Source organism: Stomoxys calcitrans, chromosome 4 (assembly GCF_963082655.1).
Source record: "Stomoxys calcitrans chromosome 4, idStoCalc2.1, whole genome shotgun sequence".
Lineage (NCBI taxonomy): Eukaryota > Metazoa > Arthropoda > Insecta > Diptera > Muscidae > Stomoxys > Stomoxys calcitrans.
The window spans coordinates 160875127-160902966 of record NC_081555.1 but is presented as its reverse complement, the minus strand read 5'-3'; the positions used below and the strand labels follow the sequence as shown (position 1 = coordinate 160902966).

Below are 27840 nucleotides of genomic sequence, written 5' to 3'. Positions count from 1 at the left end.
CCAAAGACATCATGTGGTGCTTTAGAAAAAAAATTATTTTCTCCTTTAAGAAAATGTATTTTTTGATATATACGACCTAGGTATTTATGTTAATTTATTGTTTTAATAAATTTACTAAAAACAACATGAATTATTTTCTCTTCAGTGACGATCAGTCCAAAAAATTTTTACAAAATAAAAATGGTGGCATTGCATACCATTACATATGATGTGAAAAATTGCAATGTCATTCACAATGGATGTATTTCAGTAGTTGGCCACACTTAATTGTGAAAAACCAAACAAGGTGTCGTTAATTATTTTATTTTTCTTCAAAGCAAGCAGCCCTGCCTAAAAGTTGATAAATTAAATTTATAGCAAAAAGAAAAGAAAGAAATATACGCACTTTGACATCATAACGGGACACATTGTCTATTGGTATCATAACGGGACATATCAGTGCGGCAAGTGATAGCATGTGTAGGGCATGCGGGGAAGATGATGAAACGTTGGACAATAAAGGATTTTGTAAGTAGCACAGAAGTCCTAACTTAAAATTTTCTTCTTAGAGGTTACTTTATAGTTTTTAGAGCGCACAACAAGCCGATTACTGTCGCAGGTGTATGTCCATAGTGGCATGGGGCAGATTAATATCTGTATCCTCTTTTCAACCTAACCTAACCTACGCACATTGGAGGCTTAGACCACCGTACGCCTATATATGTACATCTATTACGCCATAGTTTCCTCCCCGGGAAAGTAAACAATGGATATTTAGAAAATGCAAACGACGCAAACAGCATGTCATTGAAAGCAGAATTTTGCTTGCGGCATGTTCTAAGATAACTCTCATTTATCTGTATTCACAAGTGTCACCAACCAGTGTACTTGCGAACTTCAAATTCATTGTCAATAATGTTCTACATAAGCCTGCACTGGGAATTTATCCAGAACTTCGTCGTAGTGAATAGGTAGATGCCATTTCCATACAATTTTCGCTCTACTGCACGTTTTGGTACTAAAATAATGATTAAGGATTAATCATTGACCTCTTTTAAACAATCATCTTTCTCCTGTAGTTTGAGGTTAGTTTATCACCTCTCAACAACGTACTAAAAACTTTGGGGACATTTTATTTTTACAAAACCCCTCAACCCCTTTTGGATGTTAAGATATTTTTAACGATACTAAGCTGACTCGAAGTGTATAATAAATTTTATTCTAACGGAACTTGCATGCCACAAAGTTTGCAAGTTTGGCCATTTGTGGCTTTTATGATATTTGACTCATCATCATAGACACTGACAGTCGGACGTATTTGGAACTTTAGAAGACTTTTAAATTAATTATGCAAAAGTTGTACGACTTAAATTTTCCTCATTTTGTACCACCCACCCGTCAACTCTTTCCCCCATTCTTCCACCAGCTGACCGACCACAATTCTTTGAAACAGGAAACATAAAAATAATCAGCAAATTAAAACTGCCGTTGGTTGCCATTTAAACCAAAAGCAAGCAGAACCATAAAAAAATTTAAATTGCCTTTAAACTTATGCTCAACAAGTAATTAACCCAAACCATGTGTTCTTTCTTCTTCTCTTTCCAGATACCGATGGATTAAGAATGGCAAGAAATTCGATTGGCAAGCCTATGATAATCGCATGTTGCAACAACCCGGTCGTGGTACACTCGTCATTACCTCGCCGAAAGACGAAGATTTGGGCCAATATCAATGTTTTGCTGAGAATGAATTTGGTATTGCCACCTCGAACTCGGTCTTTGTGCGCAAGGCCGAGTTAAATGCGTTCAAGGAGGATGAGAAGAAGATTGTCGAAGCCAATGAGGGTGAACCCTTCTCGTTGCAGTGTCAGGCGCCCGATGGCTGGCCCAAGCCCACCGTCAATTGGTTGATCCAAAACACATTTGATGCCGGCATCAAGACCATCAACAACTCACGCATGACCCTGGATCCCGAGGGTACCCTGTGGTTCTCCAATGTTACCCGTGATGATGCCTCGTTAGATACCTTTTACACTTGCTCAGCTACCTCAGTGTTCCGTAATGAGTACAAGATTGGTAATCGTGTCCTTTTGGATGTCAAGCAGACAGGCATTAGCCCTTCGCAAAATAAATTCCCTCCCCGCCAACAATATGTGACTCGTAAGAATGAAGTGGCGTTACGTGGCAAATACGTGGAGCTGTACTGTATCTATGGTGGTACGCCGCTGCCCGAAACGATTTGGAAAAAGAATGGAGCTCCCATTAACTGGGGCGATCGCATATCTCAGGGCCACTATGGCAAGTCTTTGGTCATACGCTATGCCACCTTCGAGGATGCTGGCACCTACACCTGTGATGTGTTCAATGGTGTAGGCAAGGGCCAGTCTTATTCCATTAATTTAGAAATTCAAGCCGTCCCCTATTTCACTGTAGAGCCAGAAATACAAAATGCTGCCGAAGATGAGACTGTCGAGTTCCGTTGCGAAGCTTTGGGTACTCCTGAGCCCACTATCCAATGGATCCACAATGGTAAACCCATAGCACAAGCAACCCCCAATACCAGACGCATTGTGGAAACCAATCGCATCATTATTCGCGATTTGGTTAAGACTGACACAGGCAATTATGGTTGTAACGCCACCAACTCCCTGGGCTATGTATACAAGGATGTCTACCTAAATGTGTTGGCCCTGCCCCCAGAGATTGAGGCACCTCCCCGCAAAGAAGCCACTGTGGCCGGTAAAAATGTTACCATGCGTTGTCGTGTCTTTGGTGCCCCCAAGCCCCAAGTAAAATGGCTGCACAATGGCCGCGAATTGACAGGTGGACGCTTCACTGTCCTCCCCAGTGGTGATCTACACATCCAACAGGTTATCCATGATGACTTTGGCCAGTACACATGTTATGCTAAGAATAAATTTGGTGAAAAATCAGCCAATGGTTCGCTGGAGGTGAAGGAAGCCACTCGCATTACCCAGGGTCCCCAAAATTACGAAGTATCTGCGGGTCAGTCGGCCACCTTCCGTTGTAACGAGGCCCACGATGACACTTTGAATTTGACCATTGAATGGTGGAAGGATTCGCAACAAATCGATTTTGAGGCCGAGGCTCGTTTTGTGAAGACCAATGACAACTCGCTGACCATTGCCAAGACCATCGAACTGGATTCTGGTGAATATACCTGTGTGGCCCGCACCGAACTGGATGAGGCCTCTAGCAGTGCCAATCTCATTGTGCAGGATGTGCCCAACGCCCCTCTGCTCAAGGAAGTTAAATGTCGACCAAATGTAGCCGAAATCACCTGGGAACCACGCGGCGATAATCGTTCTCCCATCCTCCATTACACCATTCAGTTCAATACCTCATTCACTCCGGCCTCCTGGGATGTGGCCTACGAGAAGGTGCCCTCGACGGACACCTCATTTGTGGTAGATATGTCGCCATGGGCCAATTATACATTCCGAGTGATTGCCTTTAACAAGATTGGACCCTCTCCCCCTTCGGGTCATAGTGAAGTGTGTACCACCCAACCCGATGTGCCCTATAAGAATCCCGATAATGTCCAAGGACAAGGAACTGAGCCCACCAACTTGGTGATAACATGGACTTCTATGCCCGAAATCGATCACAATGGTCCCAACTTCCAATATCGTGTTCATTGGAAGCGTGACATACCAGCAGCTACCTGGAATACAAAGGACATCTTCGATTGGAAACAAGACAGTTTGGTGGTGGAGGACCAGCCCACGTTTGTGCGTTATCTAGTTAAGGTGGTGGCCATCAATCAAAATGGACAAGCCAATGTTGCGGCCGAGGAAGTAGTAGGCTGGTCAGGAGAAGATCGTAAGTAGCAATAGCCCTCTCCTTTAAGAAAATATTGATCTTGTTCTTATTTCTCTTGGTTACAGGTCCTTTGGAAGCCCCCACCAATTTCAGCATGACCCAGGTTGTAGGTGCCACCTCGGCTATTTTGAACTGGAATCCCGTTAATGTGGAATCCATTCGTGGACACTTCAAGGGCTATAAGATTCAGACCTGGACCGAAAAGGAAGGTGAGGAAGGTCTGCGAGAAATTCATGTCAAAGGTGATTCAAATCAGGCCTTGGTTACACAATTCAAACCGGATAGCAAGAACTTTGCTCGCGTCTTGGCCTATAATGGACGTTTCAATGGCCCCGCCAGTGCTGTTATTGATTTTGATACACCCGAAGGTGTCCCCTCGCCAGTAGAGTCATTGAATGCCTATCCCATGGGCTCCTCGGCTTTCTGGTTGGTATGGAAGAAGCCCTTGAATCCCAATGGCAAACTTACCGGCTACAAGGTCTACTATGAGGAAGTCAAGGGCAGCTATGTGGGCGAGAGACGTGAATATGATCCCCATATTACCGATCCACGTGTGACCAGCATGAAGATGGCTGGTTTAAAACCCAATACCAAATATCGCATTGCCTTAGCGGCCACCACTAAGGCGGGAGAAGGCACCGAGTAAGTGTCAAAAGAAGGAGGAGGAAGGAAGGCTTGTTTTCTAATAATTTTTTTAAATTTCAGACATTTCATTGAAAAACGTACCCTAACCGAAGAATCCAAGGAACCCGCAGTTCCCTATTTCGAATATCAGCAAGAGCCCTCAGACAATGGCTTGGCCAAATTCCGCATTAACTGGATACCCAACAAGGAAGGTCATACCGGTACACATTTCTTCACCAAATACAGGTAGGAAGCAGGTGGTGGGAAATGTATTTTCGTTTCCTTATTTATTAAATGCTCTTCGGTTTTCTTTTTTTTTCAGGGTCAAGGGTGAAACCCAATGGAATACCACTCCCGAGGAAAAGAATCGCGATTACCAAGAGGTAGCCGGTTTAGATCCTGAATCTGTCTATGAATTCCGTGTAGTGGCCGTTGATGGTCATTTCATGAAGGAAAGTGAAACGCGGGAGGTAGATATTGGAGCCGTTGAGGGTCCCATAAAGGTGCCCAATGAAAATTTGGCCAATGCCGGCTGGTTTATCGGCATGATGTTGGCCTTGGCCATCATAATCATTCTGTTCATAATCATTTGTATAATACGCCGCAATCGTGGTGGCAAATATGATGTGCACGATCGCGAAATGGCGAATGGCAGACGCGACTACCCCGATGAAGGTGGTTTCCATGAATACTCACAGCCGTAAGTTTTTCAAATTTGGGTGATAAAGAGACAGGCAAAGGTAAACTAAATCTTTTTTTGTTCATTTTGCAGATTGGACAACAAGAGCGCTGGTCGCCAGTCTGTTAGTTCAGCAAAACCAGGCCTGGAAAGTGATACCGATTCCATGGCCGAATACGGTGATGGTGATACAGGTATGCGTTTCGATATTCTATAAGCCGCTGTGGTTTCTTTCAAGTGACTTATTTTGTTTTTGTTTTTTATTTTTACTTTATGTAATTGTTTTGTTGTATTATTTTCCATTGATTTTAAATTCTTTTCTTACTTTTTTTTGCATTTATGTTGAAAATGAGCTCAGCGGGGGCGCGTAAACTTCAACAAACTTTACCTACTTTGTCAGAGCACATAGATGAGACTTCCGCCCCTCAGTCTTTTGGTATTAAGAAGTAATTAGAAATTCAATTTCAAAATTTTGTAATTTACCATTGAAGTTTCATATCAAAAAATCGTCCTCCCAAAAAAAACGTCTTCAAGGTAAAGAAAGAGTTTATGCATGTCTTTTTTACTTGAGTTATTAATGCGTTTTAAAATAAACAAAGAAACCATGTTTCCGCTCGCCTTTAATTCTGCCAAGTTTGCTGTTAATCCAAATTTGAAATATGCTTTTTGTTTGAATTAAAAAAAATGTTAAGCCCTAAGCGATATTGAAAACTCTAGTTCAAATTTATTTGCGTTATTGAACTAACTAACCCCTTTCTAATAGCCACTAAGCGCTTTGAAATTAGATTGTCAATAAAAAAATCCCAAGATGCTGTTGAAAAGGAAAACTAGAAATAAACGGGAAATTTTACAACCTTACTATGAAAAATTATGCAAGCTGTCAGTTCATCAAAACTGATAAGATTTTGAGGTATTCTTATTTTGCCATTTCGCTTGTAACATCTGGAAATATTTTCTCAAGGCCCTTGATTGCCATGATAGTCTAATGTTGAGTTGGCGATACAAGTCTTTATGCCTTTCGTAAGCCGCCAAACTTTAAGAAGGCCAGCCTCTTGAAATTTTATACTAAACAAAGACTTTGCCATTCCATTTGCATTTCTTCGAAATGTTGATTTAAGATCCTTTAAAAATGTATGCAGATTAAGCGTTGTCCGTCTGTCCATAGCTATATAATTTTCTAACCAATAAAGCCATATTCTTAACACTTTACATTCATACATATGTTGTAGGTATAAGTCCCACATAAAACATCTCCCGATGTGGCTAAGTCCCACATAAAACATCTCCCGATATGGCTTCTTAAGCTGTGGTACACATAAAAAAAAATTTCTGTTACACATAAAGAAATAGATAAAAATCGGTTTCAACCATATTTCCATAGTCGGCAAACATGGCCGGCTTGGGGGGTGTTTTGGGGGATGGGAGGCCACTCAGTGAGTTGGCCTTGAAAATATATGTCGGATTTGTGCTCTACTCTAAAAACCCTCTAATTTGAGCCTCATATTCGAATAGTAAGCAAATACTTCCTATTTGGGTGGTGTGTGGGGGTGGGGTGGCCCCATAGACACTTTTCCCGAATATTGATATGAAATTCGTGCTTTACTCCCAAAAACCTTTCATTTCAGCCCCATATTGCTATGGTCGTAAATTTGTCCCCTTTGAGGGAACTTTTTGGTGAGAGGCGGCCCCCAAGCAATTAGTCCCATATTTGGATATCAGATTCGTATTCTACGTTCAAATACCTTTTATTCAAGTCCCATATTCCCATGGTCAGTAAATAAGTCCTGTTAGGGGGGTGTTTTGGGAAATATTGTCGTGATTGGTCTAAATATATGTTTGGTAGGTTTCAGGGTGGGGCAGCCGCCCTAGGTACCCCATCCGAAATTTGGATACCAAACTTTTATTTTTAGGGTACTATATGAGAGCACACATAATTTCGCTTAAATCACACCACCCATCTTCGAGATCTGGCGTTTCTGAAAATTAGGGTAAGAGGGAGGGTCTGAACCCCCTCTCCTTTAGATATCAAAAAATGTACAATAGTACCCTATTTTCACCACGGGGTCATTATGCGCCATCTGTGAAAATTTGAAGAAAATCGGTTCAGCCGTTTCTGAGTCTATAAGGAACACACAAACATACAAACAAACAAACCTACAAACACAAATTGATTTTTATATATAAGATTTCGTCTTTACGCGGAAGACATCATCTGGAATAGAACAAATAATTTCCCGTATAGCTCGATTGAGTCTTGTGTCGTTGTCAGTATGTATGAGTATGCAACGCACTGACAACGACGCAGGACTCAACGGCGCGGTAGTAGGAAGCTTTTCGGAAGACAAAATTTCTTGAAACATTTTTCGAAATATTTAGGAAACTTTCTCTAAAAACATAGTTTTTTTTAATAAGATTTTCAGTATTAGAAACAAAAAATCAAATTTTTGTCCTCAAAAAATATTTTGTTTTTATTTTTGCAAATACCCTCCAAGCTTGAAATAATAAAGGATCAGCAAACTAGTACTTGGCATCATTTTCTTGTTATGGCTTTGTTTCGTTCATAATTATTATTACAGTACTTATACCACTTCAGTGCTTGTTGTTTCGGCTGTCATACTTAAAGAAGCAAACAATCAATCGTTCAATCAAACAATCATTCATCCATCTTGGCAATGAGCAACATAGACAAGTCATCCTCCAAAAAAAAAAAAAGCAAAAGGAATGTTTGAGCTCAAATGTGAACTAAAATTGAAATCTCAGCTCATTTTCATCAATATGCAAACAGAATAACCAAAACTAAACTACAAATGCAAAGTTTCAATTAATTATTAAAATACCTACATATATGGTTTTATTTACACAATTTGTTTATATTCATTATTTTTTTTCATTAATTCATGTTTTGTTTTTTCTTTTTGAATTTTTATATATATTTTCTGTTTCATTATGCGTACGTGTGGGTTTTATATTATAATAAAATTGAAATCTTCACCATGTTGTGTAAACACCACCCAACAAATCCACCACCACCACCACTACCACTACCACTTTTGTCTACTACGTGTTAATGTCAACCACCTTGAACACCCATAATCCACACAACGATAATTAATCAAATGTGTGTGACCGACCACCCCATTGTCTACACACACACACAACGACTTAAATGCTTCGAATGGGGCTTATGGATTGGATATTATGCTATTTATCTGTAACGTGCTTTAACTGTAACGTGTTGGTGTTTTTTATTTTATTCTTGGGGGCGAATTTTGAACCTTAGGTCTGAACGAAGATGGTTCTTTCATAGGCCAATATGGACGTAAACTTTGATTTAGTTTAATTTCTAACAAGTAAACAACTTTTTTAAAAGTAACAAAACAAAAATAGTTATAAAAAAAACAAACCATGTGAAAAAGTAATCAATCATCTCCACCACCAACGCCGCCGCCAAGATACTGATGACAAAAACAAAAACCAATTCAATAAATTCCAAAATTAAAAAAAAAAAAATCAGCTACTTCACTCCTATTATACCCAAACAATAAATCCAAGTTTATTTTGTATTTAGGTTTAAAAAAAAAAAACAAAAATTTAAAAATACTGCCAGCAGCTATATTATTTGTTTATTTGTATGTTTTTTTTTTTATTTCTTATTTTAATTAAAATTGCAATCTCGAATCTTAAAACAAAACGACGAATCATCATTGGATATAAATATTTTTGTCAGTAGTAATTATGTATAACAAAAACTTTTCGTTTCATTCTCTTTTTTTTTTTCTTTTTTTATAAAATATATTTGTTTTGTTAAAAAAAATAGCAATTATTACATCTATTTTTTTATATAATAATATTAATTTTTTGTCCTTTTTGTATAAGAACATGTGTGTATTTAAATGTAAACAATTTTTTCATACGTCCCCTAGCATCACACCCTAATGTCCAAGCAAATTTCCAATGTATCTTCTTTTTTATCTAGCTCATCGTTTTTATGTGTAATAAGTACCGATGCTTTTCTCTCTTTCATTGTATTGTAACTTTTTTCTGTTTTTTTTTATTATTTTTTATGTAATTGCATATATAGTTTTTTTATAAAACAAGAAAAGCTTAACCTTAAACGTAATTCTTTTTTTTAGTTTAAAAAAAAAAAAAAAAAACAACAGAAAAATATGATTTAAAAAAGAAAACACCAACAAAATCTATCAAAAATGTATGCATATTTGTAATGTTTAATTTTTTTTTTGTAATGTAAATTTAACTTTAGTTAAGTTAAATTTGTACCTCTTTTTCGTATTATAAAAACAAAATATATATAAATTAAAAAAAAAAACAACAAACACAAAAAATATTATTAAAAAATCGTAAAAATTCAATAAAAACCAAAAAAAAAACATTTTTTCTTTCTTCTTTTGTCTTTGAGTTTAATATTTAATTTGGTTTTTTTATTTTTTTCATTTTTCTGTAGCTTGTAAATATTATTTAATATTTGAATTTTAAACATATTGAGCATGTTTGCAAGGATTTTTTCCCATAAAGGTAGATTTTTTTTGATATATTTTATAATTTTTTTAATCTTTTCGTTTCGTTTGTTGTATGCATATCCTCTTCCGTTCAAATGTATTATTGTTCATAGCCCCCACAACAGTCAATTCTTTACAGTTTTGTATACACAAATTTAAGTTTGAAGTATAGCAATAGGAAATTATTGAACTCTATAAGGAGAACCATCTGGGTTGTATATGCAATTTTAGCATTTAAGAAAAGACCTCTCTCATATAAATGAGTAATGTCCCATTCAAGTTTTTTTATAATAAGGGACCTCCTTTATGTTGCCGATTCCGAACGGTACATAACGAAATGAAATTTAATAAAATTGAACTCGATTATATGCAAAATTTAAGGCCACTTTTGACAGGCCCTGAACCTTACGAAATTTCGTTTGTGCAACAACCATTTGCAATTAGATCTGACAAAATATCGATGTTATTATCGATATTTAAAATTTTTTACTAAATATCGACTGAGATTTTTTCTAACGATGTATCGGCAAAATTTACAAATTGCAAATCCTGATCATTCGTATATACACGTATGAAGGGTCCCAAATTCCCAGATTCATGATCTACTCTCAAAAACCTTTCATTTGAAACTCGTTTTATCCTAATTGTCCAATATGTTCGCCTCGGAGATTTGGGTCGGAATTAATAGGTCCGCATTATATTGCATAAACCACTTTTTAATACTCGATTCATTCGAAAACCCATTGAAATTGCCTGTCAAAAGCTTAATATTGGGTTGCTCAAAAAGTAATTGCGGATTTTTTATATAGTCGGCGTTGACAAATTTTTTCACAGCTTGTGACTTTGTAATTGCATTCTTTCTTCTGTCAGTTATCAGCTGTTACTTTTAGCTTGCTTTAGAAAAAAAGTGTAAAAAAAGTATATTTGATTAAAGTTCATTCTAAGTTTCATAAAAAATGCATTTACTTTCTTTAAAAAAATCCGCAATTACTTTTTGGGCAACCCAATAGTTTTGGCAGTTGATCTTAATCTTTCAAACAGTACGCTCGAGAGCATATTTCATGCAATGGGAAGGAGACCTTTCCTCTGTAGTTGACACATACTGTCTTGCGAAAACATAAAGTGGATAGACCCCATGAACATCATTAATATTAGCTGTGTTTTATTTTAGTACTATATAGTGTAGTGCAATGAAATTTATATGAAAATTACATCTACCCAGGACAACGAAGCTCTGGATAAATTACCAGTGCAGATTTATGCAGAACATCTGTTGTCAGAGTTTCCATGATATATTTTTTCACAAATAAGTGTGGCCTCTTGCAGAAATATGTCTATTGTGAATGATAAAATAAAATTCAATTAATATTAGCTGTGTTTTATTTCAGTACTTTATAGTGTAGTGCAATGAAATTTATATGAAAATGACATCTATCCAGGACAACAAAGCTCTGGATAAATTACCAGTGCAGACTTACGCAGAACATCTGTTGTCAGAGTTGTCATGATATATTTTTTTTTTGCAAATACATAAGTGTGGCCACTTGCAGAAATACGTCTATTGTGAATGATAGAATAAAATAAAAGTCAATTATTTATACAATTTCGTGCACAAAACTTTCTAAATTTTATTTGACTGTTATGTGTAAACATGTTTTGCAAATTTTAGTCGTAAATTTTACAACTTTTTCTTCGTATTGTTTTGACGTAACCACCTCATGACAAACAAACTGATTTGCACTGGAAACTTTTTATTTGTGCCCTTAACGGCTTGTTTATCCAATACTAAAATAAAACACAACAATTGTCAAAATCTGGCTATTGTGAATGTCCAGGCGGATTTAACAAGGTGGACTCACGCGAACAGTTGTTAACAGCCGGCCAGGTTTGACGGTATTAAGATGTCAGATTTTGTTTGCATTCTCTTTATTGTCATCTTCTTTCTCGCATATTCTCTGCTCAAGTACGCACACACGAACACAAATTTATTTGTGTGTGTTGGCAAACCGTCGATCAGCTTGATGACAAAATGGCGGATAGCACCATTTGATTTGTGGTTGTTGTACAAATGAGACAACCTTTAATTGTTTCGCCATGTGTGAATGTTAACAAATGTCAGTACATTTTTTTTCTGTGACAAAAGGGAACATTTTGTACATCTACCTGTTATTTTTCTTTTTTTATTTCACATCTTTTAAAATTTTTTAAATCTTTTAAAAAATAATTTTTCTCATAGCCAGGAGTTTTTTTATTTTAATTAAAAAACATTAAAATCATCAATAAAATGTACACAATTATTTAGGGAACGATTTTCGTTGAAACAGCTAACAGAATTCCACTAATGGTCTCTTGTCCCCTTTCTTGTGTACGGGACATAGTATGCAGAGGTTCCACTAATAGGGTATGCGTAGATGAGCAAATGCGAAAGCTTTATTAATGTGTCACCCCCGGCCACCTGTCTGAAATAGTTCGGTCGGGTCACAGCCACTTGGACTTCATTCTGACTAGGTGGTATACGACTACATTCTATACGATCATCTGGGATTAATTCTGTCACCACCATCGGTTATTAGCAGCTGGGTAAATGTTATTTACATATCATAAGCACACTATCTGCATCTGTTACCAGATATCCTTCTTTGTCTCTATAGAACCTAGAAGGCCAGCATACACATCCGCACATTAATTTTTATACCCGCGGGCATAGGAAAAACCATACAGACGCACACATACAGTGAAAACAACTTCGTGTTGCTTCGTTCGGCTGACTCTATTTTATATACCCAGCATCAGAGTTCATGTCCTTAGACGGTCTATTTTCAGGCCTGTCAAGACGTTCCAGAGGTCTGCTTAGCACTTTGCATCTTCCTTTCCATTTTACATAGGGTGAGCCAAATATTCAGGGTCTTCAACAACCCTTCATAATTCTGAAGTAATGACATATTACTGCAATGTTTAATTATATCGCTGTTTTCGTCAACTCTGAAATTAGTACACATATAACAAACAACAAAAGAGATTTATATAAATTAAGTAAAGAACTTGCCTTGATATTATGCAAAGTTATCTTTTTGTCCGTCATTTGCTGCACGATGTTTAGAATTAAACTGAAGAGATGACATTTATTTGCCTTAGATGGCGCAATATTCTGTTTTGTGTTTTGGCATACTCAGATTCTGTTTTTTTTTTTTTTTTTTTTTTTGAAAACTCAGATTGCATCATGTCATTAAGTGTGTTCTTGTACTCAAAAATTTGTGAAAATTTGCATAAATTGTTACTGGAAGTCGATCGTGTACTTTATTTGCCACCAGAAGAGAGCGGGAGAGTGCGTGAGAGCGAGCAACATTTTGAGAGTTTGGTAACTTAGAGCTTGCAAATTTCTACTAGAGATTTTTTTTCCCAATAGAAATTTTCAGCATCGAACTGCTGTTTTATGAAAGCCAGCTGTTGAATTCAAATAAATAACAAAAGAGACTAAGAGATGTTCTTACTCTCCTGCGAGTTTCTATTAGCAAATTTTTACTGGAAAAGTACGCGAACAGACCTATTCTAAATAACTGATTTTCAATAAGAATTCTTTTAGGCCACATTGGCATTTAACGCATTAAACAATCCTTCGTCATTCGGCCATTGGGTAGTCGATGTTTGATTATACTCATACAAACACCGTTTGGCCTTTTCAATATAGAAGAATACGCGTGTTCCAAAGGCATTGGTTTGATTCTTTGACAGAATTTCGAGACATTATTCTGATTCCTAAACATCTCTAGTGCAAAAATTAAAAATAAACAAAAATTGAGAGAATATACAACTTTTAGCTACTGTGAATGAAAAAAAAGAATATTGTGAATGAACATTGAAAGTGATTGCGGTAGTTTTCAATCGATTATGGAATTGTTTTTCCCTTTAAACTTTGTCGTGAGTTTCTTTTTGAGAATTTACTTGTGTTTTTCACATTTTTATACTCATTATCGCAGAATAGGGGGTGTATTTATTAAGTGATTTAATTTGCAACACATCGAAATATCTTAAACCCATAAAAAGCCCAGTTTTTACACGATTTCGCTGAAATCCGAAACTTCGACTTGTAGAGGCCTTCTAGGCATTTTAACCAAGTCGGCCCATATATGAAGTTTCAATAAAATAGGAATAGGCGTCTCTACTCTCTTCATTTCTACCGCTAACTCTCTCTATCGTTGCAACTGATTTCAGGCGAGCTGAAACATGAGTTTTCTTGGGGGAGGCTTTTGTTACCCAAGTACGGATTGGGTTGGACTGGGGGCGAAAATGCAAATTTTGCCCATGAATATTCCACTAAGGAAGGCGCAAACTTCTCACATATCAATGAGTGCAGACCGATTCAAGTTTAAGCTCAATGATAAGGGGCCTTCTTTTATATAGCCGAGTCCGAACAGCGTGCCGCAGTGCGACACCTCTTTGGAGAGAAGTTTTACATGACATAGTACCTCACAAACGTTACCAGCATTTGGAGGGGAAAGCCACCGCTGAAAATTTATTCTGATGGTCTCGGCAGAATTCGAGCCCAGGCGTTCAGCGTCATAAGCGGACATGCTTACCTCTGCACTATAGTGGCCTGGGGACACTTCTGCATTATCTGCTTTTACAAATGAAACCTAGAACAGATCTACATATTCTTTTTGAATTTTTAAACAAGATGTGCATCACATCATTTATGTAAAATATCCTTCGTATTATGAAATTCTTTACCACAGACCTGGGAAAGGACAGAGATAGTATGTTCGCCATATAATCAGTCTGCTATATAATGACGATCAAGGCTGGATAATTTATGCTCCATGTTGACGACAAACGCCGGCTTTAATAAAAATGATTGCAAATTGCAAATTTTGCCCATGAACATTCCACTAAGGAACTGGGGCAAACTTCTCACATATCAATGAGTTCAGTTCGATTCAAGTTTAAGGGGCCTCCGAGCCGAGTCCGAATGGCATGCCGCAAGGCGACACCGCTTTGGAGAGAAGTTTTACATGGCATAGTACCTCCCAAATATTGCCAGCATTAGGAGGGGAAAACCACCGCTTAAAAAAAATGTTCCGATGGTTTCGCCAGGATTCGAACCCAGTCGTTCAGCGTCATAGGCGGACATACTTACCTCTGCGCTGCAGTGGCCTCCATAGAAATAATAGAAACTGAAATCATTTTCAGCAATCTCGTTCCAATCCTTACTTTACAGATATAGAATAAAAGAAAGGTAAGATATTATACAGCTGGTGATGGGAATTGACCTTTTAATTTTTTTCTCTAATTTCAACAGTCTATTAAGTTAAAAACGTTCACTGGTGTCCAAATTTAGAGAAAATTTTTTAGCAAATCCAATTTTGTGAAGATTTAAAAAATAAAGTCTAAAATCGTATTCCAGAAATTTGATTTTCATAGAAAATGTACTTATAATTTGATTTTCATAGATTATTTGGTCGAATTTGGTATATTCTCAGTATTGGGAAAAAATGTATGTACCTCTATATACCCGATAAAAGATATGATGAATATCCTAAATGTTATAATATTACAACTAAATATACTAATAATCTTGGTGGTTGAATTAAAAATAAAATCTTCGTTGTAGTAAATTCTTACCCGATCCTGAAATTGGTGGTTGGAATCTAATTCTCCAATTTTTAATACTAATATTTTTTGTTGTTTTTATTGGCCATTGTTTATTCATTCATAATCGATTTTTCTTTCAGGACAATTTACCGAAGATGGCTCATTTATTGGTCAATATGTGCCGGGTAAATTGCAACCACCTGTTAGTCCACAACCGGCGAACAACACCCCAGCCTCACATACACCAACAGCGCCTTCAGCTCCTGCCGCAGCAGGCGGTGGAGGAGCAACTGGAGCCAATGCATCAACAACAGGTACTAATACGGGAGCTGTGGCAACTTATGTTTAAATAAATTGAAATTTACAAGAAAAGGAAGCTGCACGAGAATTTTAAGTCAAGTCCATACAAAGAAATAGATTCCTAAATCTAAGAAAAAAAAATTAAAAGTTATAAAAGAAAAAAATATTGGGCAAACTTAATGCAATTTTAAAGAAAGAACCGAAAAACATAATAATTTAAAGAAAGTGCATTCAATCATTGCTTTTTTGAAAATGCTTCTATCTATTTTATTTAGAAAAAATTTATCATTTGGCTTATTTGCTTTAAACACCACCCTTAAATACGATACATTCTAAATTTTTCCCCCAGACAATGTAAAAGTCAATCTTCGAAAAAAATCTCAAAAAAAAACTTTGAAGAAAACACATGAGCCTTTACAAAATTAATTATATGTATATTTATAAAAGAAAAGTAAAAATTAAACAAATATGCATCTACATATATAACATAAATTAGTTTTATATATAAAAAAAAAACTTAAATGGCGATAATGAAAAGCATAAACTTCTCTTAGATTGAATATATTTAAGTTTATATTAGCGCAAAATGCATAAAAAATATTTGTTCAAATTTAATACCATGGCATAACCTCCCAACTATACTAAGGTCCAATGTTTTTCAAAGTAAATCGAATGTTAAAATATAAGTAAAAATTAAATCAAATATAAAAAATATTTATGTAAATATTTACAGGATTCACAAATAGAAGGTTTGGTCACTTGCAAAAACATAAAGTGGGTAGGCCCCATGAACATCATTAAGCATGTCAAATCCGCCAATCGAAAATGTCATCTAATAGGAGAAAACGTAAACAAAGAATAAATGTTAAAAGAGAACAAGTTGACATCCTCAATGCCAAGTACTGCCAAAAATTAAAAATATTATATGTCGGCTGATCGCATGGCTTAACCGTATTCAGTGAATCCTGAAATATTTATATATACTTTGACACACCAATTAATAAATCATTTGATGTGTCCTGATAAATTTCTATATTTGAAAATTTTTTACTTATTTTTGTTCATATTTTACATTTTATGTTTGTACTCTGCAAATTAACTAAAGTATTAATTTTTAATGCATATGACATGAAGAAAACTTTACATCTTTTAATGCTTGTCATTATTTCTGATCGTGTAAGGGTCACTTATTCTCATTTTTCTATCGGTAAGAGAGCACACATTGACTCTCAATGTGTCAGCACTTTGATGAGCAAAATACAGTTATTAGATTTAGATGATATCGATTTAATGATATCGATAACTGTGAAGCTCTATGATTCGATTTTTTTTCTTCAACACGAATGAAGTCGCCATTCGCTTCTAGTTTTTCTTACTGTCTTTCACTACAAATTATTTAAATCTTATATAATTTATGTGCCTTTCGCGTGTATAATAACTATCGTTTTGTTGTGCTACTTGCGAATTTCTAAGCCGAAAAAACTAAACGAAACCATTCAAAACTACTGCTGTTGCATAATATCCATTCAATGTTTTTGATGATTGTGTTCTTATACACTCTGTAATACCGTTACATGCCAAGCAAAGAAATTACAATTGACACAATTCAAAATAGAAACCATTTACACAGTTCATTCAATATTCGTTGACCTTTAAAGCAGAGTTTACATGGCACATCATGGTCGTACTCATCGTGTGTACGTGTTGATTACAGCTTTTGCCTAAAACGGTACATCGAATTTTTCTTTTCTTTGATTTTTTTAATTTTTCATACTTTACTTCTCATTTCTTAACCTTATTTGTCACAGAACGCGTTTTTCAATATTTCTCAATTATTGATTACACTTTGTAAACAGTAATCGATAGACGTTATTCATAGAAAAAAATCAAATGGTTTTGATTTTTCAGCCATGACTGATAGTTATGTGTACATTTGACGAATACACCTTTGTTTTCACCAATACTATTACAATGACCATACATCATATGTGCCATGTAAACTCAGCATTAGAATTGTGATGTATGTTATATGTGTAATGTGTTTTTACACAAAGGAATTTATAGATTCCTAAGAAAGAGTTCAAATGTGTGAGAATTTATTAGCCCATCTCTAAGCATAAGGAATCGCATGCTCACCCGTGAGCTAAACTTGTATATGTCACAAGACAATCTTTTTCACAGAAGGAATAGAGCACACTCTAATTGAAAAATATAACATGTGCTATTTTGAAGCGATTTTTATATGGTATTGTAGTATCGTTTTATCACACGACATGTACAACTCAACCTGTGCTAAATTTGACATGGCATAAGACAATATAGACCGATCTCCCAAATATACTTCTTTAGCCTCTAGAGGGCTCAATTCTGTTCCAGTTTAGCTGAAAGTAGACACAATGACTTTTCCAATGACCTCCAGCAGATGTATCAAATATGGTTTGAATCGGTCCAAAACCTGATGCAGCTCCCATATAAACCGATCTCCGAATATACTTCTTGAGAGGGCGCAATTCTTTTCCAAGCATAAAACAAATCCAAATGGGATTTCTTTTTATGGCCCCCCATTATTATTTTTTAGTTTCTGCCTACAACGAGAAAACCATGCAAAGAACTTGACAAATGCGAGTCATGGTGGAGGGTATATAAGATTCAGCCCGCCCAAATTTAGCACGCAAATGTAATTAATTGCCCCCGAACTGGATCACAAACAACTCTGTTTCAATGTAATTGCTATTCTTGTGTGCCGTTGTATGATTTGTTGTCCAATAGAAAGCCTAAGCCGGGAAGGCAGCTGCAGAATTCTATTTGGGATTTGTTCTGAGCCTCTTTTCGCTCGCCTTTGTGTTTCCTAACTCAGCCTTATAGACGTTCAGTTCAGAAATTTGGTTCACTGGGCTGCTATATATAGAGCAAATTCATCACAGAAACTCTTTATTTTTAATAAAACTATACTATTGTGCAATGTACATTCTAGTCGTTTATTAAACGTTACTCTCAAATATTTAATATCGGCCGGGTTCCAGGTAATCGTAAATATCGAATTATTATCTTAGTAACAAAAAATTTAATTTTATTCAGAAACATTTATCCGGATTTTTTTATTACTTTTCTTTAAAATTTTTAATTAATTGGTTTTATTTTGTTGCATTTATTTTAATTTATTTTATTTTTTTCTTATTGAACTTATGTTATATTGTTAAACTTTATTTGTTATCGAAATATACCATTGCTTGGTATAATTCTCCATAACATATTGTGAATTCAATAACACTCATTTAGTTATTTTTATTGAGATGTGTCAATCACTGTTGCTAATAAAGTAGTGAGAGAGAAAATATGTTTCGATAACAAGAAAAACCGATAACTCTAATCTTCCTGTTAATCTAATGTTGAGTTTACATGGCACATATGATGTATGGCTATTGTAATAAATAGTTTGGTGAAAACAAAGGTGTATTCGTCACATGTACACATAACAATCAGTCATGTCTGAAAATCAAAATCATTTAATTTTTTTCGATGAATGACGTCTATCGATTACCGTTTACAAAGATATGTGTAATCATTAAACACACGTTCTGTGACAAATACGGTTATAAAATGAGAAGTAATGTATTAAAAATTAAATAAAACCAAATAAAAGAAAAAATAGATGTACCGTTTTAGGCAAAAGCTGTAATCAACACATACACACGATGAGTACGACCATGATGTGCCATGTAAACTCTGCTTAAAACCCCGATAGAATTTCAGTAATTAGAGGCATAGAGTGAGACAGTAAAAACTCAACAATAAACTTGTTTTTTTTTAGTTCCTATTAAAAACAAAGATTTTTGCCTGAATGGAACATTGTTATTACTTTTGATTTACGTTGGAATACAAAGCGGTTATTTATAGTATTTTCCTACTACAAAAAATCGTTCTTACTGACCTAAGACGGTTGTTTACAGCATTTTCCTTTTGTCTAAGTGTAAAGTTGAAAAATATATACATATTAATAAAAATAAACAAACAAACTAATATAAGAAATACGTTTGAAAAAAACAAAAGATTTTTTTAACATATGTATAAAATACATAATAAGTTCAGAAGAAAAGAAAATTATGTGTAATACCAAAAAAAAACATTTAATATTCGTCAAATGTTATAATTATAAGCAAACTGTGGGAAAAACTTAGAAACATAGAATTTTGAAAACTAAGATATGACAACCACTCAAATCTTTATTAACTTTAAATATGTTGTGTTCATAAGAAGAATTTCAAACCCCTTGAACGGGTAAACAGATACAAAACATTCGCTGTTCTTTTAAAAATTTTCATTATAAGGAAAATCAATGCAATTTTTTGTATTATTTTTCATATGGATTTTTACAGCGTCAATCAACAATATGCTTTAACAAGAAAATAAAATTCCCAAAACAAAAACAAAATAAAATAACAAGAAACAATTTTAAAAACCAATAAAATTAAAGGAAATCATATAAAATATATACATTTTTGAGGAGAAATTGTACTTTTTAGTTTTCTTTATATGCCTAATTTGTACCAGTAATAAAAATATATGGGAATTAGTTAATTAAAAATACAAATAAAAAAAAAACATAAAAGAATCAAAGGCTTAATTTGTGTAATATTATGTTGCTTACAAAAAAAAAAAAACAAAACCGAAAAAATATAAAACTATCACAAACTTTAATTTTTATTTAAAAAAGTAAACCGGATATAGTTTATGACGAAAAACAAAAACACTTTAATTATTTTTTTTTTACAAATTTTAAAAGAAAATAAAGTAAATAAGGACGAAAACAAATAAGAAAATATACTGCAGCTCCATATACGTATACACTACTCTATTTTTATGTACACAAATACCATTAAAATTTTTTTGTTTTAGTTTTGAGCTACTCAAACTAACTTCAAACTTATTTGCATTACTAAAAAAAAATAAATGAAATGTTAACAAAGGTATGAAAAATGTTTTTTTTTTTTTGGTTTTAAACACTTTCCATAATCCTCATATTTTTGTTAATGAAAACAGAACAATTATATATTATCATTACAATTATTATTATTGATTGATATTATGTCAAATACGTCCATAGATTAATTTAATTTTATGACTCATTTAAAAAACCCCACAGCATATTAAAACTTATTTGTATATATTAAGAAAAACACAACATATTTTCCTAATTAGTTTTATATAATTTTCTAGTTTTTTTTATTGCAATAATTTTGCTGTAAACGAATTAATTGTTAATTATTAATACTAAAGATGAGCTAAAAATGTAATGATAACCAAACAAACCAACTACAAATTCATTTCTATAATTTATACCGTAAGTGATTTATTTATAATAATCATACCAAATAACAAAATCGAGCAAACACAAATAAATATTAATAAAACATTAAAAAGTCATTGAATTCATTTCATTTTTTTTTTTAATTTAATTTTGTTTTATTGTTTTATGGTTTTTTTCTTAATAATTTTCAATAGAAACATATTGGATAAGTAATAATTTTCTCTATATGCTTATTGTCTAATTGAATAACTTACGCCATAACATCCATATAGTGAAATGTTATTCTATTATTAATACAAGCCGAAACAGATGAGCAATTTTCAATTTTGACGCCTAAAAGCACACTTCTAATTTTTAACTTTTGCATTTTTCAACAAAACACTCAAAAACAAAGCTCAACGCGCTCATTCTGTTTTAGCCTTAAAGCCTAGCACTGACTTCGTTCACTGGGAAAATGCCTATTAAATAACTGCGAAATTCGACGGACTCTTTTCTTTGTCAGAACACAACAAAAATCAAACAACAAGACTGAAGCAGAGCTGGGGCCTAATAACGCCAACCGTGACCGAGTCGTGAATCGTTCGAAATATGTCTATTGTGAATTATGTATTTCTTTATTAAACAAAATTTTTTGATTTTTTTAACGCGGATGTTTAAATCGATCATAATTTTTAAACAATTTGTCATTAAAATGTATATTAAAGTGAAATAATATACAATTAATACGATATAAAATTTTATTCGATACAAATGCGTACTCAATCACGAATGCGGTAATTAGGCCCCTGATTCGGCCAATTTCGCGAGCATTTCCAATTAAAATTGTGCGAAATTTATCCTGATGCAGGGACATGTCCCTACTATTTTGCTTACAAATCTCAGTACCACTTGTACGGAATGTGTTCGCATAATTTTCGTCGCCATTTTTTTTATAGTGAGTTTTGACAGCTGTTGGTGTGAAAAGTCGAAGTCAGTACTAAGCTGTACGTGTTATAAGAAAGCAGTTTTCTTATACAAGAATATCATAAAACTTCAATTGAATGGCATAGCTTTGTGGAGTGACAACAATGCGTTAACCAAACAAAGTCACACGAAGCTGTTAACAGTGTACGTGTGCTTTTGTTTGCTTTTCCTATTGCTGCGAGCATAGGGTTTAGGCCTCTACACCTTGTTTGTGCCCATACCTGTTCTAAAGAGGGGAAAAAGACTTGTTATCGAACGTTATTTTGAATTATTCAATGTTGATTTATTTACAAATTCTTAATTGTCAATATGGAATCTACTGGCAAAAAAGAACGACAAGGGCTTTATGTAAAAAATTTTCCAAATGAGTACAAGAGTGGAAGACTGCTGAACGAATAGAATAGCACGTAGCGTATTATCTACATATCAATGGATCGCTAATACTTTTTCTCATACAACCCTAACAATTTCTTGATATACGAGTTTTATTCAATAGAATAGATTAATCACCCTTATTCCGGTTTTCGAAGGCGAAAATCGACAGTAGTCATAGTGGTAGGCGAATTTTACATTTCATGGTATTATGCATGGCGAAATAATTTAAGGTGGTCTCATATGTACAACAACCACAAATCATAAGGTGCCATCCGCCATGTTGTCATCAAGCTGATCGACGTTTTGCCAACACACACAAAGAAATTTGTGTGCGTGTGTGTATACATGTGCGTACATGAGCAGAGAATATACGAGAAATAAGATAAGATAAGGATAAACAAAAATCTGTCATCTTAATACCGTCTAACCTGGCCGGCTATTAACAGCGGTTCGCGTGAGACCAAATTTTTAAATCCGCCTTGGGTATTAAGTAACTTAATTGCTTTCGACAGTTTGGATACAGAAATAAATTATAGTAATTATAGTAAAAACATAATATAAAAGTAGGCTCCATACTCTTTCAACAAACGTGATGTAGTGTAGAGTGCAATTTACTTATATCGATCGTTTTCGTCAAATTTGATAGTCGAACTTGATTTACGTGATACCAAAAATGTTATTATTTATGTTATTTCGCGAATTTACACGGATGGATGAAAGCTAGAGAACAGAATGTGCCTGGGGGTATACTTTAAAAACCCACGAACTGAGATTTGTTTTGGGCTGCCTGACCATAACACCTGCAGGCGGAGATCCGGGCGATCACGGAATGTCTGAGGTGGTGTGGTGCTAATCTGAGACCGTTGAGTGTGAACATTTTTATGGACAGTAAACTGCCCATAAGGACAACAACAACCAGGAAGTTAAAGACACGAAGAGTATTGTACTGTAAGAAGGAGATTAACGCCTTTTCTGAGAATGGCACGATCAGCATCGTTTCGTTGCCGGGCCAGACGATTTGTCAATGAAGGCTAGTGGACTGCCGTCAACAAACTTGGTCACGCAGTCCGAGTTAAGAGCACGGACTTTTATCGCGCATGTAACACTGTGGAACAGCGAAATGGTCGGCAGGACGACGAAAATCCTATGGGGAGATTCGGATTGACGTCATAACAGAACACATATGTGGGACTACTAGCTCACTTATGCAAAATCGGTGCGGCAAGTGATAGTATTTGTAGGGCAAGCGGGAAAGATGATGGGACGTTGGAACATTTCCTTTGTCATTGTCTGGCTTTCGCGGCTTGCAGACACCAGCCCTTAGATGGGGACACAATACCAGACATAAACCAACTAAGGGTCGTGGTATGGAAAACAATAAGGAATTTTGTATGCAGCTCGGAATTCCTGACTTAAATTGTATTTTTCATTGTTACTTCTTAGTATTTAGAGAGCACAACAAGCCGATTACTGGGGCATGGGGCAGATTCATATCCGCACCCACTTTTCAAAATAAACTAATCGATGTTATTACGCCATCGACGACAATAATAACTTTTCTAAAAATTTTCGAAAATCTACTACGCTTTCAACAACCGGAATAGGGGGAATTTTTTTCTCTTATCTTCAGCATATCGACTCCAAACCACTCAAAATGTAAGTATATTTTTAATTTTTTTCTTTTTTATATTAAGGGCATTTTTTGTAAAAAGTCAACATTTCATAAAACCATTAACAATAAACCTACTCTAATTTAACTTGTATTCTATTCAGCTATAAAATCTATTGTCTCACTAATTATGCGATGCGAACATTGAAATATTTATATTTCGTCCCAGATGCTACTAGAAAACAGTTTTCTATTACATGCCTTCTTTCGCCTTTTATTCATTTTATCGATATACTAGAGAAATTGTCTGCCTCTCAATTATCGATATGTCAAATATGCTAAGTTGCGCTCTAATCAGCTAGCACCTACAGTACGATTAAATGTGTTTTTGATATGAAGTAATGTGCCGTTTGTAAAAAAGCAATATGAATATATTGGGTTGTCCAAAAAGTAATTACGGATTTTTTAAAAGAAAGTAAATGCATTTTTAATAAAACTTAGAATGAACTTTAATCAAATATACTTTTTTTTTACACTTTTTTTCTAAAGCAAGCTAAAAGTAACAGCTGATAACTGACAGAAGAAAGAATGCAATTACAGAGTCACAAGCTGTGAAAAAATTTGTCAACGCCGACTATATGAAATATCTGCAATTACTTTTTGGGCAACCAAATAGCTTGAAGAGATCCATTTGCGGGCGTCGTTTTGCCGTAAAACTCGCAATGCAGAGAAAAAGAGAGTTAAGGTTATTCAACAAAGTGCATATCAGAGCTGCTTCTAGAATTAAAAAAAAAAACACTGAAATTGAGAAGAAATACATTGATGGGGACAAAATAGGAATTAATGCAAATAAGTAAAAAATATTCACAGGGAAAACTTAACAGTCATTTTCTCTAAATATATGTGTCACAAAAAAAAAACTACTTTACGTATGGAAACACAGAACGACGATCGATTTCATTCGCCAAAGTTGAAAATTCTTTAAATTTTGCGCGTTGTTTTTGTGGGATTTGTTTGCAGAGTTGCAATTTCCAAGGCAAGGGAACTTGACACTAGCTTTAGCTTTTCGTTTGAAGGCCTAATAGCATGGCGAAACAATTAAAGGTAGTCTCATTCGTACAACAACCACAAATTATATGGTGCAATCATGACATAAACAGCTGAGTAAAATTTTTTCGCGCGAAGTACACTATCTGTCAACGAGTTTTGGTTGTGTTTGTATATTATAGTTGAGAACTATAACACACACAAACAATGAAAAATGGCGCGAACCAGTCACATACACAAAATCAGAGTTGCACTAATCACTGATTTTGACAGATAGTGAACTCAATATTTTGTTGTTGGGCACCTGCCACTGCCTATAAAGTAATATATCTTGGGTGCAAATCCGCCATCTTGTCATGAAGCTGATCAACGTTTTGCCAACACACCCAAAGAAATTTGTGCGAGTGTATGTACACGTGTGCGTACATGAGCATACAATATGCTAGAAAGAATATATCAACCAAGACAATGCAGAAAAAAATCTGTCATCTTAATACCATCAAATCTGGCCGGCTGTTAACAGCTGTTCGCGTGAGACCACCTTTTTTAATCCGCCTTGGCCTAATGGAGCCTTTTCACTTTTTGATTCGGTAAATAACGGTAATTTCTATTAGTGTATGCTAAAAGCCGAACGAGAAGCAATATTGAAAAAGAGTAGTAGGTCAGCTAATCACTTTCAGCTTTCTTTTGTAGGTGTACTAATTAAAGATCTTTAACACTTTGGGTTATTATTGTTAAAATTTCACAAATATTTCTTATTTATTTGTATAGAAAATGGCAAATTAGGTTTAATATATAGCTTATACAATTTTATATTAAAAAGTGTAAACAATTTCGAGAAAAAGTAGATGCCTATCTTAGCGTATAGTTAAAATAGTGAAACTATCTGCATTGAAAATCCAAATTAAATATTTTTATTGTTTGCAGTAACATTCACATCATAATTCATCATTGAAAAAAAAAAACAATAAAATAAATCATATATCCTCGTAAAAACCCACAAACACTCACGCCACACCTGCACCTGCATATCCCAACGAACAAATGAATGATGGAAACAAGACAAAAAGGGAGGTATTCAGATATATGTACTGAAATTATAAAAGGAAAAAATAATGCTAAAATCAAACCAATATAAAAAAAAACTATTTTCGATTTCTTTAAACAGGTTTATACACATGTGAAACACTATTTAAAAGTTATATATTTATTGCGTAAATTTTACATATATGCATATAAAAACCAATTCAAATAATAACCAAAGGTACTGATTGATGATTATTATAGAGCGCGAATGATATAGCAAATCTCACCCTTAACCCCAATCGATACATTATTATAAAGGATAATATTCTAAAAAACAACGATAACCATTATTAATGTGAATTTTAAACTTAAAAATAAAATAAATTTCAGAAAAAAAATTATATGTGATTTGTTACAAATAATGAAATACGAAATAGTCAATGATAAAGAATAATTTTTAAAAAACCAAAAACTTAGAATTTTAATGCGAGTATAAAACTATGAACTAAACTTTTCTAAACTTTAAATTTATATTTAAATACAAAAACATAAACTCAGTATAAAAAAAATAGCTAAACAGTACTATGATATTTAAAACCAATTTTTTATTTTTTCACTGCCGATAAAATATTTAAACTCAACTGAAACCTAAAATGATAACTTCACCAAAATCAAGTTAGGGAATTATCGATTAATTTCTTTGCTTAGCCCTGCATATAAAACAAATCCAATCCAAATAAACTATGATAATGATATTCAACCAATCATTGACCAGCAAAACAAATTCTATTTATTAATCCCCTTGAAATGTGTCTATCCCATACCAACACACACACATACATACATATGTATATGATGATTGTCCCACTTGACTACTAAGTTTATATTGTCTTCAAATCTTGTTCTATAGTTTTCAATGACAACAGTAGTTTTATGTGAGGCAAGCGAAGCCTTCACTCGCCACATAGAAAAAATTTAAAACTTGGTTTAATTAAGACGTTGTATATTCAATTAAAAATTTTGTTGAAATCTATCCTATAAAGGAATTTATGATTTATAATTTATGACAAGCTGAATAATCCGATTGAAGCGGTTAACAACTTAATAAACCAATTTATCGGAAATCGTTTATTGTTTCAAAAAAAAAATGTTTAATTGATTTTATTTCAAATAAATAATTGTTATTATACCCTCCACCATAGGATGGGGGTATACTAATTCCGTCATTCTGTTTGTAACTCCTCGATATATCCATCAGAGACCCTATAAAGTACATATATTCTTGATCGTCATAACATTAAGTCGATCTAGGCATGTCCATGTCCGTCTGTCCGTCCCTCTGTCGCAAGCAAGCAAACTTTCGAACGAGTAAAGCTAGGCGCTTGAAATTTTACACAAATACTTTTTGGTAGTGTAGGTCGGTTGGGATTATAAATGGGCGAAATCGGTCCATGTTTTGATATAACTGCCATATAAATCGATCTTGGGTCTTAACTTCTTAAGCTTCAGAGGGCGCGATTCTCGTCCAATTTGACTGAAATTTTGGACCTGGTGTTTTAGTAACTAAGTATGGTTCAATAACTATGCTAAGTATGGTTCAAATCGGTTCATATCCTCATATAACAGTCGTATAAACCGATATTGGTTCTTAACTTCTTGAGCCTCTAGAGGGCGCAATTCTCGTCCGATTCGACAGAAATTTTGCACGTGGTGTTTTAGTATCAACACCAATAATTGTGCTTAGTATGGTTCATATCCTCATATAACAGCCATATAAACCGATCTTGGTTCTTAACTTCTTGAGCTTCTAGAGGGCGCAATTCTCGTCGGATTCGACAGAAATTTTGCACGTGGTGTTGATACTAATATCAATTCCAATAACTGTGCTTAGAATGGCGTAAATCGTATCATAAACTGATATAGCTGTCATATAAACCGATCTGGTATCTTGACCTCTTGAGCCGCTAGAGAGCGCAATTTTC

The 27840-nt window shown here is 34.5% G+C and overlaps 1 protein-coding gene across 4 annotated transcripts in view; it reads left to right on the top strand.

Annotated features, from left to right (window-relative positions):
- LOC106085484 (neuroglian) overlaps positions 1-15990 on the top strand; it is a 225563-nt gene extending 209573 nt beyond the window's left edge. For 2 of the 4 annotated variants that reach the window (XM_013249750.2, XM_059368317.1), the window contains exons 4-9: positions 1585-3821; positions 3887-4463; positions 4527-4691; positions 4768-5145; positions 5218-5318; positions 15371-15990. In XM_013249750.2, the coding sequence (XP_013105204.1) occupies positions 1585-3821; positions 3887-4463; positions 4527-4691; positions 4768-5145; positions 5218-5318; positions 15371-15579 (3667 nt within the window). In that variant the 3' untranslated portion in view covers positions 15580-15990. Of the gene's footprint in view, positions 1-1584; positions 3822-3886; positions 4464-4526; positions 4692-4767; positions 5146-5217; positions 5319-5482; positions 5659-8404; positions 9358-15370 lie in introns of those variants that run through there. The other 2 variants (XR_001220951.2, XM_013249751.2) reach the window with 2 other exon arrangements.
- The last annotated feature ends 11850 nt before the right edge of the window (positions 15991-27840 follow it).